Genomic DNA, 13,218 nt, shown 5'->3' with positions numbered 1-13,218 from the left:
CATTCGAATGATATAGTCATGAACGTTGCCTTTGTAAAGTTCCTAAAGATAGCATCTTCAAAACTGGGAGAATAAATTAGAAAAAATACTTTTATGAATACTTTTTAAAGGAATTTTTTAGGATATAATTGCTTTTATTGTATTGTATTTATTGAACATGTTTTTGTACTGGAAATATTGTAAGATTTTAAATAATCAAACAATAAAGAATTTAAAAAAAACCTGCTGCTTCCATGTTTTGCTATGGTCTAGTGCCTCCAGATAGCGTAAGTTTGTCTACCATTTAACGGGGGAGGATGTGTGTAGGGCCTTATGGGTGCAGTCTTGTATATTGTCCTGGATTACATAGGCAGCCAACAGAGAGTGACCAATTCAGCTGAGATGTGGTCATTCCTTTTAGCCCTATAGACGAGGCATGCTCCAGAATGTAAAATTGATTGCAGAGAGGCGAGATGGATCTTGGAAGACCAAATTAGAAAAGAGTTACAATAATTGATTCTAGAGAGCACCAGTGATTGAGCAAGAGATTTCATATCTTACTCTGGAATGCTGTGGCGGATTCTCCAGAGGAGACAGTTGACATCAAGCATTTCTACCCATGGTGCCTATTTGAGATTATAGGTTGAGCCTTTTGTCTAGGATAGCTCCTAGTGATATGCGACTCTAAATAATAATGGGTTCGCTGTTAAAAATGTTGTGTGTCCATCCAGGATTGTATCGGAAGTGGTGATTTCGAAAGAAGAAATAAGGATAATTTCATGTTTAAAAGGTTCTGTTTTAAATTATGAGAGGACATCTAGTTTTGAAATGAGTTTAAATGTGAAAGCAAGGTGCGAGATGTTCCTTGGAGAGGAGACCTTTAAATACATTTGAGTGTCATCTGCATATTGACAATAGAATATTTCCTGCCCATTTTAGTAGGCCTCCATGAGGCTAATATATAGGTTGAATATGGTCAGAGCAAGAATAGATTTCCAGGGAGACCCCATGAACAAGGGCCACTGGTGTTAAGCAACAGTCATCAATTTTTATCCTCTGCACCTACCCATGAGGAAAGATTCAAAACATTTAAGGACCACACCATCAATGCCAACTCGATTTTTGAGTGCGTCAATAAGTGCAAGGTCATTGACTGTATCCAAGGCTGATGATAAGTCGAAAAGAATCAGGGGGCAGGAGCTGCCTGAAACTAGGACTCGGAGAGCATAGTCAACACCTGTAGTAGTCTTGGTTCGGTGCTGCAGCACTGACTGAAGCTGGATTGGTATTCAACTAGGAGGTTATTGTCTTGCATGTGTTGGTTGAGTGGTTCCGCTACATATCTTTTAGTTTATTTGTGCAAGGAAACGCAGTTTGGAGATATGGCAGAAATTCTTTCGGTCTTTCGCATCTGAGTAAGGGTTTTTGAGGAGTGGGGTGACTTATCCAGTTTTCAGGAAATGTTCCTTGGCAGAAAATGGTACTCACTAATTTTGTACCGTAGGGAAGCATGTGTGAACGAGGAGCATGTACGTTTGAAAAAGCTACTCGGGATATGGTCCGCAAAGTGATTTGAAGGTTAAGTCTTCATGATAACTATAAGTGAATCTTCCTTTCTAATTATGTCAAATAGTTGACAAGTGTTCATGGATTTGCACACCTTGGTTGGGGTAGGATGATTGCCTTTGCAAAGAAACTATTTTACTTTGGAGTCAAAGAACTGTACAAACTCTTCTGCTTTTAAGGGTGGGTCATCAAATTTGATGGTGTGGACATGGAGGGGTTGTTAGCGGTTTTGACCAGATCAAAGAGTTGCTTCTGTAGATTCTTGGGCGAGTCAAGATGGAATCTAAAGTGATTTGATTTCTAACAAAAGAGGTATTTTGCACAGCGATCTTGCATTTCCAAGACATGAGAGTTTAGTGGTGGAGGGAGACGGTCTACATTTTAACCCTAGTATTCTCATGGATTTCCTTTCCTCATATAAGGCATTGTAAAGCCGCAGAGCAGATGGTTTTGGTCTCATCTATTTGCTGTGAAGCTACCTTATCAAGCGGATCTGAAAGATGGTGAAAACACTTGGCACTCGAGTCATCAACATCTGTGACGGGCGGTAATACCTTCTGTGCAGTATTGCTAAGTATGCTGATGTCACTGTTCTTGGTTTTGCTAAACCAGGTTCTGGCTCTTTTCGGTTGACCCATGGTAACAGAATGAGAACCGCAAATAAAAAGGAATAAGGAAATGATCGGATCAATCTACCAGTATGGATTCATTCACCAAGAGCGGGTGTTCTTTGGAGATTAGAGTTTGGAACGTTTAGTGTGTGTTCGTTTTAGGTTATGTTGGATCAGATTGTTTCCAGAAAGAAAGGAGGCAAACTGATTGACTGCAGAGTCTTCTGTGATGGCCCAATGAAGTTTAAAGTCTTCTAGAAAGATCACTTTGTAGCTTTGCGTTGATTGGTCAGTTGCAGGTCCATGTACCCCTCGATAGAGAATGCATTAACACTTGGAGGGTGATGCACAGGTAGGTCCAGAGTTAGGCACCGGAATGTGGAAAAACAGCCACTGGTTATCTCCCTGCACTGTGATGCGTCTCTGAAGATTGCTGCAATGCCGCTCCCTATAAAGTTGTGTCCAATGATGAAGTAGTTCAGAGGAAGTAGATGATCAAACATTGTGAGATGTGTCATTAAATGCAGCTGCAGAGTTTCTCAAGAATATTCCAAAGGCACTGGAGGAGCTTCACCGGCTCCCAGTAAAAAACTGAGAGCGGCCTTCAAAGCACTATGCACAGTGCCCAAAGCTCTCCATGATACCGGCCCGGAGTACTTAAAGGATATATTTCTGTGGTACACTCAAAGCAGATGTCTGCATTTTTCAATATCCAAAAAGTTAATCTTTCTCAAAACCAAAAAAGTTTCTTGAGGTGGGAGGCGCTTGGTTTATTCTTCCTGCTTACTCTGGAATCGGCTGCCCAACCATCTAAGAGGTCAGCGGAATCTGAGCATCTTTAGGAAACACCTCAAAACCTGGCTTTACTCCACCACTCTCTAGTTAATTTCACTCTCTCTCTACCATATTACAGTTCTTACAGACATTAGAGCTAAGACACCCTTGGGCATTTGTTGTGTTTTTATGAATATTTATCAATATCAATTAAACCAGGTCCCTTTAAAGATGAATAGGTCAAAGTTATAGCGTGATAGTATCCGAATATTCCAGCTTGTGCATTATTGCTGATCCATAAGTAAGGCATACATGGAAAGCCCAGGGTAACTGATTTGGTGTGAGTGGTGCCAGTATGTTTGGTGGGAATTGTGTGGATGCTCGAGGTGTTGAGGAGTGCAAGGTGGTGGGCAAGAGTATGATATAGTGGGATGGTGTGTGTGCTAAGTGGGTTTACGGTAGGTGGTACTCATATTGGTGGCTGATCGAGGTAATGAGGGGTGCCAATTGTTTGCGTCTATGTCGTGATGGTAGAAGGATTACGCTATGTGATAACCAAGGGACTGTAGTCTGAGTAATTCAGGGGGATAAGTGTGTGTGTGTAATAGGGGACAGTGTTAGGTGAGACTGGTCATTCAAGAATGTGGGTACTGGTAAGGTGAAGGGGGTTATGGTTGTCCAGGAGGGCATTCGATATGCATGGAGAATTCTTGTGTAGTAGATCGAGAAGAGGAAGGGTGAAATGTGGTGAGGGAAGGCGTCAGATCTTGAGGTGGTACGTACTGTGAGAGGTCTGGGGGACTACAGTGGGAGGGGTTGAGGGTGGTGAGGGTGTTGTAAGGTGAGAAATGCATTAGGCAAGGTTGGTTGGTCATATGTTTAGGTAATGGTAAGGACATGGTGAATACATTTGTACCAGAGTTCTCTGTGTGGGAAGAATGCAACATGTGTGGGTGTGTGTGAGGTCGAGACTAGGAGTACTGTAGGTTGGTGTGAGGTGTGGCACCATATGATGGATTGATGTGTGTGTAATCTCAATGGGTGGAGGTGAGCCAGTGAGGTGTAGTTGAGGGGAGGAGGGATGGGTGGCAATCTCGGACATGTCCCAGGACAGAGCCTGGGGGTAGAGCATCAGTGCTAGCCAGCTCAGATGAAAAGTTAATTGGGCATTCCATTTTGGGATTGGTAGGGGATGAGAGGTAAGTTTGGGAGATGGGAGCATCCTGATTGGGGAGGGGGGGGGGCGAAGGGGAGTCGCGATAAAGCGTTGAGCAGGAGTTGGGTGAGGTCTGCAGGAGCTGCTCATTCCTGTGTGTGCGGTTGGGTCCATAAAGTTTTTCCAGGTTTCCCGTTGCAGAACCATGAATAGGTTTATGAACACTGCACAGCGTTTTAAATTAGTTATTAGTAGGCTTAGTCTGCTCTGCATATTTAATGCAATATCTTGAACCATATCCAACACCGATAAATCATTTAAAAAACTAAAACAAGACACGATTTTGCTTTATCATTTTGGTCTTAAGCAGTGCTTAATTTGAGCAGGTGCTCAGCACATGCACTTCTATCATAGGGCCGGGGCTACAATTTCTGAACCTGCAGGTGGTGGTGTCAATATTAATTGTTCAATTCAAAATAAAAAGAATAACATACATTGCATGGTGACTGGCTGGTAAATGTTCATAGGCAGGCCGGCATATGCCTGTCCAGGCAGGCATGATTGTGTATCACCACGTTAGTGATGATGTAATCACGCTGATCACAAATCCAAGAAGTCATCGACAAACTATGGCTTGCATTCTATTCCCCTAGTCTGTGGCACCCTGCCACGGCCTAAGCCTAAGCCTCCCATTGTATAATTGTAGCTGGGGGCTGGCTCATGACGGAGTTGAGGCAAGGAAGCTGCAAGAGCGCATTTGGAACTTGGGAGTGAGGGCTCTTCAGGAAGAATAAATGAAAGTAAGTGTGGACTTTCCACTTATTGCGTAGCCAGAGTAGCATATCCGGCGGCCCTGCATTGCTGCTATCCTCAATGTGCTCGATGCGGCTGTGGCCCAACACAACTTTTGTGCGCCATGGCGTCAACAGTAGAATCTGTGTGCTGTACCCCAGCATGGTAATTGCTGAGCATGAGTGAGTCCAGTAGGCACCACAGCCATAATTACCGGCATTGGCAGCATTACTGCTGGGGACAATGCCGGTGTTGTAGCAGGCAGGATCACAGCAAGCTTAGCAGTGGATGTCGATGCGGTCGCCATCCATGGACCTACTAATTACAGGCAGCACCAGCAGTGACATTACCTGCTGTGCTCAAGCAGCCGCCTGTTCCACAATAAACCCAGTCATACCACCCTGATTAATATACGCAAAAAAGCATTTTCATTTGGTGTACATTTTGTTTTTGCACTCTGTGTAGGTAAGAAAGTAAAACATGTAATTCCTAAAGAAGCGGAAGATGACAACAGGAAAACGCAGAGTTCAAAATAGCAGGGACATGTCAGGCTGACGACAGGGGTCACAGGCAACAGCAGTGTTAGAGATGAGAGACAGCAAGAGTAAAGAGGAGAAGAAACAAGAGAGGAGAGAGATAAAATGGAGCAAAGTAGAAGAAAAGGAGGAGAGCAAATCAGATACAAAGAGAAAGCAGCCATGATGTGAAGAAGAGAGCATTAAAAGGAGAGAAGATAGAATGGAAGGATGTGGAGGACAGGACAGAGGAAAAAAGCAGAGAAATGATAAAATGGACACAGCTAATCACTGCTAGAGAGTGATAGTAAAGAGCCAAGATCGAGGGGAGAGAGAGCAGAGCATTGATAAAAGTGAAGAGAAAAAAGGGCAGGGCTAAAATGAATAGAGGGCAATACAGAAATACAGTGTGTGACAAAGGTGATGGAAAACAATTAGACAGGTTAGAGGATAGACTCTTAGAGCAAACACTTAGGGGACAGACAACAGATCAAGGTTCGAAGATAGAGACTGAGGCAGTGAGAGTGTTGAAAGTGGGGCTCACCAGAGGAAGACGTGAGCGGTGGCCTCCATGGCAACATTTTCAGCACCTGCACCTCCTTTTTTTTTTTTTTTTACAAATTAAGCACTGGTCTTAAGAAACATTACCTGATTTCATGCAAACATATGTGCTTGTTTGCCAATTGCACATTTTCCAGTCTATCACTCTGCGAAGAGGTGCTACCCTTGACCGCTGCTAGCCTGAACAGCATACATTTGAAAAGTTGTTTTTGAGAATGAAAATAATCTTAATGACTATGCTAAATGATAACAATGTGGACTATTTAACGAGTGCAAATCGGGAAGTAAACTGTTTCTTGGCGCTCAACCACCTGCACAATACACCCATTTGTCCCCTCGGGCTGTGTTACCTCTTAAAAACAGATTCCATCTAGACTGGGGGAAAAAATATGCAGGAAATTACTGATGTAACCGGCTAGTCAGTGGTTCGCTTTGTGAATGCGCAGTCGTACATAGAGATTACAGTGCCCTCTGGTGGCCAGTCACATGTACTGCAACACTTGTGAAATCTTAGGCGCCTGGCGAACGTGCTCAGCAGTCTGACATCTTCAGCTATCATGAGAGTTTTAACTACACTTTGAGGGGCTAGAGGTGGTGGCTAGCGGGCCAAGACCAAATGAGGGAATACGTTCTCCTAAGAATTGGCCATTTGACTCTGCATTTGTGCAGACAAGCAGGGCTGGCCTTAGGCAGGGGGAGCTGGGCTGTCGCCCTGGACTCTCGGGCACTGAAGGCGCACACGCAGCGGCAGGCACACCAGCCCTTTTAGGTCTCAACTAAACCCGGGCCCGGTTCTAGAGGGAGGGCTGGGCTCACCCAAAGAAAAGTCCTGACCCACCATCCAAGGCCATTCAGAACTGGTCACCCCAGCTTTTGTTGTTCTTTTAACCTCATGTTTCACGGGGGCCTGCAGCTCCGCCGGCTCTGCCTAATCGTTTAATTTGAATCAATAACACTATTGACATGCGCTATTTTCAGGTTTGAAGTCAGAAGTGATGGTATCTGCTATCTTGCACACATCAACAGCACGGGTATTGTGAACAGGAACACTCTCACTATTAAAAGGTTGCAGGCTCTCAAGCCAAGGTACTTAAGGTTCGAGAACAAAAAACGTGACATGACAGAAATGATCTGTAAATAATTTTGCATTCCTAGAAAAGTAGATGAAAATAGGTTTTATTTTCTTCCCGTTTTTAGGTTATTCCTAACTAGCAGCCCTGTACGAACAACAGATTACTGGAAAAGTCAACAAAAGGAAGGTTGCATCCTGTCATTCGGTTGAACATGTATGTGTATGAAGATGGTTACTTTTAATCCAGTGGCGATTTGTGTAGGGATCTATGTGTAACTTGTAGGACACCTGATTGATTCCCAAGCAGGGCCAGCCGAGGATTCCATCCTTTCGAAGCTGATAAAATAGGTGTAATTGGTCAAACAATAGGAACACTTGTTGCTTACAGTGCTACAGAGTGGAAACCATTGAGATAGCCGGCGCTACATAAAAAAAATTAAAAATACTGAAAAACATCAGTTGAGGTTCTTTTAAAAATGGAAATAAATAATTTACACTATACAAAATACCTTAATTCCTAAATTATGCAAGAACACATATCATCATGAAATAGAGATGACCATTCAGAATAAGATAAGCATTTTGTATAGCACTATTGTTTTTTTCAAAATCACCTTAAATGATGCATTTTAGGACAGTTAAGATGTATGTTTTACGGCTCATAGCGTGCACCTATTGTACTCTAAACTACTGATGAAACCTTTGCGTTACAAGAGTGGCTAAGCGCAGTTGCAAAGTGCACAGTATGGCGTTGTCTAGTCTGAGCATGCATGCTTTTCGTGTTTGTTTACTATAGGGCACCTTAATATTGTTTTCCTGAATGAATAGATTTCAGCTGGCACCTGTTAAGTACCATTTACGCAAATAAAAACTAAATACAGGTTAAAAGGCACCCAGACATCTAAATACTAGCAGCTCAAGCGCACTGGTAAGTCATGCATTTAGGCGCTGATAGGAAGGCTTGCAGGGTCACCACTAGGGGGAGCACCACCAGAGGTTAAGATAGCCAAAATCTACCACCTTAATAGCCCACACAAAAAACTGGATGACCTCATAGCCAAATAGGCCCTTTAGAAAATGAGTTATGATAGGAAACATACATAATCACACAGAGCTATCAGCAAGATAAGGTTTCTGCTGGGTCAAATTAAAACATCTCCATAGAATGCACTACATAAGGGTGAACTGTGCCTATCTGAGTTAATTAGTACCATAATAGGTTTATGAAGCTGTGCCCAAGAGGCTATTTTTATCCACAAATTGTGGAATTGAACGATTATAGAGAGATACTAGCAGTAAGTTGGTAGAAAACTGGAGGAGACACTGGGGTTCTCCTCCTGGGAAAGAGAGATATGGTATTAGGTGTTGAGGAATGGCCCCACAAAATGGACTGGTTTATGGCAGTAGAGAAGGTGGGATGTAAAGAAAGGAGCTGCCTGAAGACATTTCTTTCAAAACTTAAGAGGACCTAGGACAAACATAGTGGACTTGGTGAAGTGAGGGGAGCAAGTCAAGGAGAACAGCTAGCAATGTACCATAGAGCAGCTAACAAAATACTTACTCATTACAAGAAGTCAAAAACTACTCTGTAACCAATATTTTATAGAGGAAGCCACTCATAACTTACATGTGGATATCATGCAATTTTGGACGTATTATTCCCGTATTTGGTCATATTTGTAATATGAACATCTTGCATAAACTCCACATTTTCATTTTGCAGTGTTGTTACGGATGTTAACAATTATTTAAAACAACATAAAGAAATTAAAACCGTCCTTTAAAATATGAAATCAGTGATCAAGGTTCACTTCACTTTGCTTTTGTAACTACATGTACATCCCAAGATGGCAGCCAGAATTTGGTAAACTTCATTCAAATATTTTAAAAGGTTAGCCAAAATTGGAGTCTGAAATCCCCTCATATTCACTGAAAAAGACACAGTTAAAAACTGAGCTATGGTTGTTGCTCAAATGGGGAAAGTCAAACAAATCCACTAGTTGGTTATACTACTGAATATCGACACCACCAATATCATGATACAAGAATATCAAGGACAGAATTTGGTGGGACAATCGATTGAAAGGTAAGTGCATATAGGGAAGCGTGGATTTACAATTCCGAACTCCACGTCTATGGACCTTGAAGATGTATGTAGTGATTAGGTACATATATGAGGAGTTAGGTATAGAAAAATGCAGACAACTACTTATGTGTCGATATTTTTTTGAGGGGGGGGGAGGGGATATTCTGTCTTCGATATTGTGCTCCACCAATATTGTGGTTTCAGTATTCAGAGGCAACATCTTGCCAGTTATGATGAGTAATATCCACAACATACACAACGCAAGCCTCAAGTAATGTTGTTCTCTTGATAGCTTTTCTTTCCTTTTGTTCTGTTGGCAAACTGGTGTTTTGAGCATGGGGGGCGACGCAAGTCATGGAGTGTGTTGCATGCATTAGTAACCATGGCTGGTAAATTTCAGTGGTCTTTTGCTTTTGAGCCAGAACTATACCTGTGTTTTGGACAGTGAATATGCGCGTAGAAAAAAGATAGATAACAGAAAGCTGTGTATTAGGGCATTAGATAGGGATGGGCAAAATAGTTACAGGGAATATTGCATCACATTCCAAACATTAATGCTTTGCCAAATGCTAAGTTGCCAAAGTTGAAAAAAAACAGGCAAAGCAGGAAAGAGACCCGTGTGGCAGTAGGAACTTTTCTGCTGCTGCATATGACCAGTCTCATGCTGCATTTCCTCTGCATCCTAATGTTTTCACAAGGAGTACCCTTCCCCTTCACCAAAGCCAGAAGCAGTGGGGCAGGAAAACATGCCGCATAAGCTCTTCAAGAGTGCTTTACGGGGGCAGGTTCAACACCAGGAGAGTTTTGTGGTTCTGGGGAGCTGTCCAGAGAGTGGCTGTATCACCCCCTACCCTAACACGTAGCCCAGCCCACCCCACCTACCACCCACAGTATTTTCTTCTGCACACTCTTACACCCTGGGCCCAACAACAGTGACTGGGGGAAAAGCCATTTATACTGCAAGCACACTAAAGCTAGAGCTTTAGGCCCAATGGCTCAGGAGTGCATGGACTATTGTTATTAGGTCATCTGTGGTTGGTACACAACCTGGTCAAAGTAGATCCTGAATGTACAAATGCATTGGTAAAGCGATTTTAGCATCAATGCAAACCTTAGCAGCAAAACCTGCTAAAAGAATAAAGGTGGTGGTAAGGGAGGCAAGTCCGGAAGCATGTGCTACGAAACTGATAGAGGCCCCATGAATACTGGCTGACAAGGCATACAACAAACTCAGAATGTACATCTCCCCAATAGTAGCAGACAAATTACCTGAAGTATTAATACGGAAACAGGTAAGGACGGCTATGGTATAGTGGAATAGAATGGTTACTGAAATTGTCAGGGTGGTGGTTTACAACTGTATGCCTGTTCCAGATCCCAAACTATGGTAACTGTAGGGTGATATACCTTGCAATTGTGCCAAGGACAGTCCTACGGATAAGGTACCTACCTTGATTGACCATGTAATTCATGACAAGTGATGGTTTCAGACAGGGAACTAAGAGGCGTGTTCTATATGTATCCCCAGAACCCCTGTGGATAGCAAATATTTGCGCAAAGATTAACCATAGCAGTGGTAGACTAATATGCCACCTGTGGCCTAGCAAAATGTCCCTCAATGTACCCTGAGCGCGAGCTACACAAAGGTGCTTTCCAGGGACCAGCATTATTTACAAAGTGAACAGCTGGGGAGATGATGCATGGTCCTGAGCAACAGAGCTTTCTAAACAGGTTTACTTTTAGAGATGCTAATAAGAGGGACTGTGCAATCGTATTGTGAAGCTTCCATAAGCTAGCAGAGGACAGGGCCCAAACCTGCATGTGATGGGCAACAAAGAACTTAATGAACACAAAATTCCTACACCTATTTTCCTACACTCTGTGAGGAAAAAGAAGTACTTGTGGATTGTTCCCATATTGAAGATCATGGAAATTAACCGGTGTCGTCCTGCTTTTTTAGCTGTTCAGAGATTAGATAATATATTAACTGTTGCATGTGTCTCTGCATTTCTTAAAAATGTTTTTAGATCTCGGAATTCAATTATATCCTGAAATGTGATGAGCTAATTTTATTGTGTCTTACTGAATTAAATTATTTTTATATATGTACATCTTAATAGCGATTTTATCTGTACTTTTATGGTTGTTTATTTTTAAATAACAGAATAAAGTTTAAAATTGAAAAAATTGAATTGAAGTAGCATAACACGTGTATCTATAAAGGGCACGTTCACCCAAGGGTATCTTAGCGCTGAATAACAGATGGTTATTGTTGCCCAACTCAATGGTACTTGTTTTATCAACCCCAGAAGGATGAAAGGCTGAGTGGATCCACCGAGATTTGAACCGGTGACCAAAAGGTTGAACGCAGGCCCCTGCAATGGATGCATTAGTACACTGAGCCACCAGACCGGGCTGGTCACTCTGAAGTAGCAATTCTTTCGAGGTTTCCTGCCAGAAACAGCAAAGTGGAAGGCAAAAAATGACTGTACATGTCACCAGAAAAGACATGGAGCAAAAACAACCGGGAATTAGAAGTAGCATGGTAGCTGGAATGACCATGAGTAGAGAGACTGAAATACTGCATTCATGTGTGTATTTGAAAAATTCCTCACCGATTTGGCTTTAAAGAAAACGTATCTTGTACTGCGCTTCACTGCACTGCATTACGTCAGTGCCCGACTTTGCCATACTCCACCTTTGCCTTTCACTCACCTCCAGAGCCGTCTGGTTAAAAAGAGTCACAAACTGAGCTGTGAGGACCACCACAACCTCTTCTTTCAGATACTCTGCAACAAGAGACAAACAAGGTTTCTGTCAGCATGTTGGTGATGGAGTAAAGAGCTCTCCGATAAAAGGAACCCCCAAACAATTACTTCGCAGCTCGGGAGAAACGGCTCAGTATATAAATAAAGAAACATACTAGCCAAAATATTTACAATTAATCAATCTGTAAATTATTACTGACCCACTCCAATTGTAAAAAATAATCCTTTTTATTGCACGGATTAGAATTGTGCAAAATTCATAAAGTAATAAATGAAGTCCATAAATATGTACATTCTTTTGATTATAGTCAAGCAAAATGCACAACAAAACAATAAATGAATTCCATACATATGTACATTCAATGTGATTAAATCCGATCTTACATTAATAATAGAATATTCCATAACTATAATTTAATCAATGTCAAAAACAATTTTCTATAGCTTATAAGCAAATGGAGTTACTGTGGGACCAATAGTTGTGTTACACGAGGGTTCATTAATATTTCTTGTGGCAAGATCTTCCGCCAGCTTAGCCTCAAATATGTTGCCGACGTCCCTCCCAAGGGTTCCAAATAATGTATAAACCGCAAATACATCAAACTGTAGAATGAAGCAAGAGGTCCTGAAGAAGGTGGTTATGAGTTACTGAAGCCATCAACACTTTGTTGGAAGATGGGAATTGTCCCCCGTCCACCTTCGCGTTGTCATGGGGAAACCTGGGGAGGAGTGAGTAGAGGTTGTAGCACAAACCTGATAAGGATTGTTTTTGAATGGATTACTGTTTGGGGGTTTGGTGGCACAGTTTATGTAAATATTTTATGTGATAGTTTTTGAGATTCTTTAAAGAGTTATTATGGTAGATTTTAAGTTAGAAAATTAGTCATTAGTTGTGTGGCCTGCACAAATAATGGGTCTACATTTGTCCTTCACTGGGAACCGAACACCCCATTGTAGCACTTGACTCACTTAAGTTAGCGTTGCAGAGCAGTCCAAGGCCTACTCAAGGGAGGTGGTGTAGGCTAGTAATCATCATTCACAGACACCCAATAACAACTATAAATGTTTGTCCAGTCAGAGCTTTTTCTTTGGAAAAAGGAAAAGTACATTTATTACACACACTACTCAATACTATGCAGCAATATACAAATATATACAAGCTGATGGAAATACTTCTTGATGACATTGCATAAACAGTCTTACCCCTACCTGCGGGGGGAGGAGTGAGGGGCTAGGGGGGAGGTCTAGTACCATAACTTACATGTCTAAACATTGTCTTGTCCCTAAATGCCAATAGTTGAACCTAACTTGGAGGAAGAGCACTTAATACTGGCACAT

General features: G+C 42.1%; 1 protein-coding gene across 3 annotated transcripts in view; it reads right to left on the bottom strand.

The window, feature by feature from the left end:
* The window catches only part of LOC144790695 (major facilitator superfamily domain-containing protein 8-like), a 157,398-nt gene that overhangs the window by 98,339 nt on the left and 45,841 nt on the right, over positions 1–13,218 (bottom strand). For all 3 annotated transcript variants that reach the window (XM_078665418.1, XM_078665420.1, XM_078665419.1), the window contains one exon: positions 11,828–11,901. In XM_078665418.1, the coding sequence (XP_078521544.1) occupies positions 11,828–11,901 (74 nt within the window). The remainder of the gene's footprint in view (positions 1–11,827; positions 11,902–13,218) is intronic.

The sequence above is a fragment of the Lissotriton helveticus genome, chromosome 11 (assembly GCF_964261635.1).
Source record: "Lissotriton helveticus chromosome 11, aLisHel1.1, whole genome shotgun sequence".
Classification (NCBI taxonomy): domain Eukaryota; kingdom Metazoa; phylum Chordata; class Amphibia; order Caudata; family Salamandridae; genus Lissotriton; species Lissotriton helveticus.
Note: the sequence above shows the minus strand (reverse complement) of the source record. Positions and strands in the feature narration are given on the sequence as shown.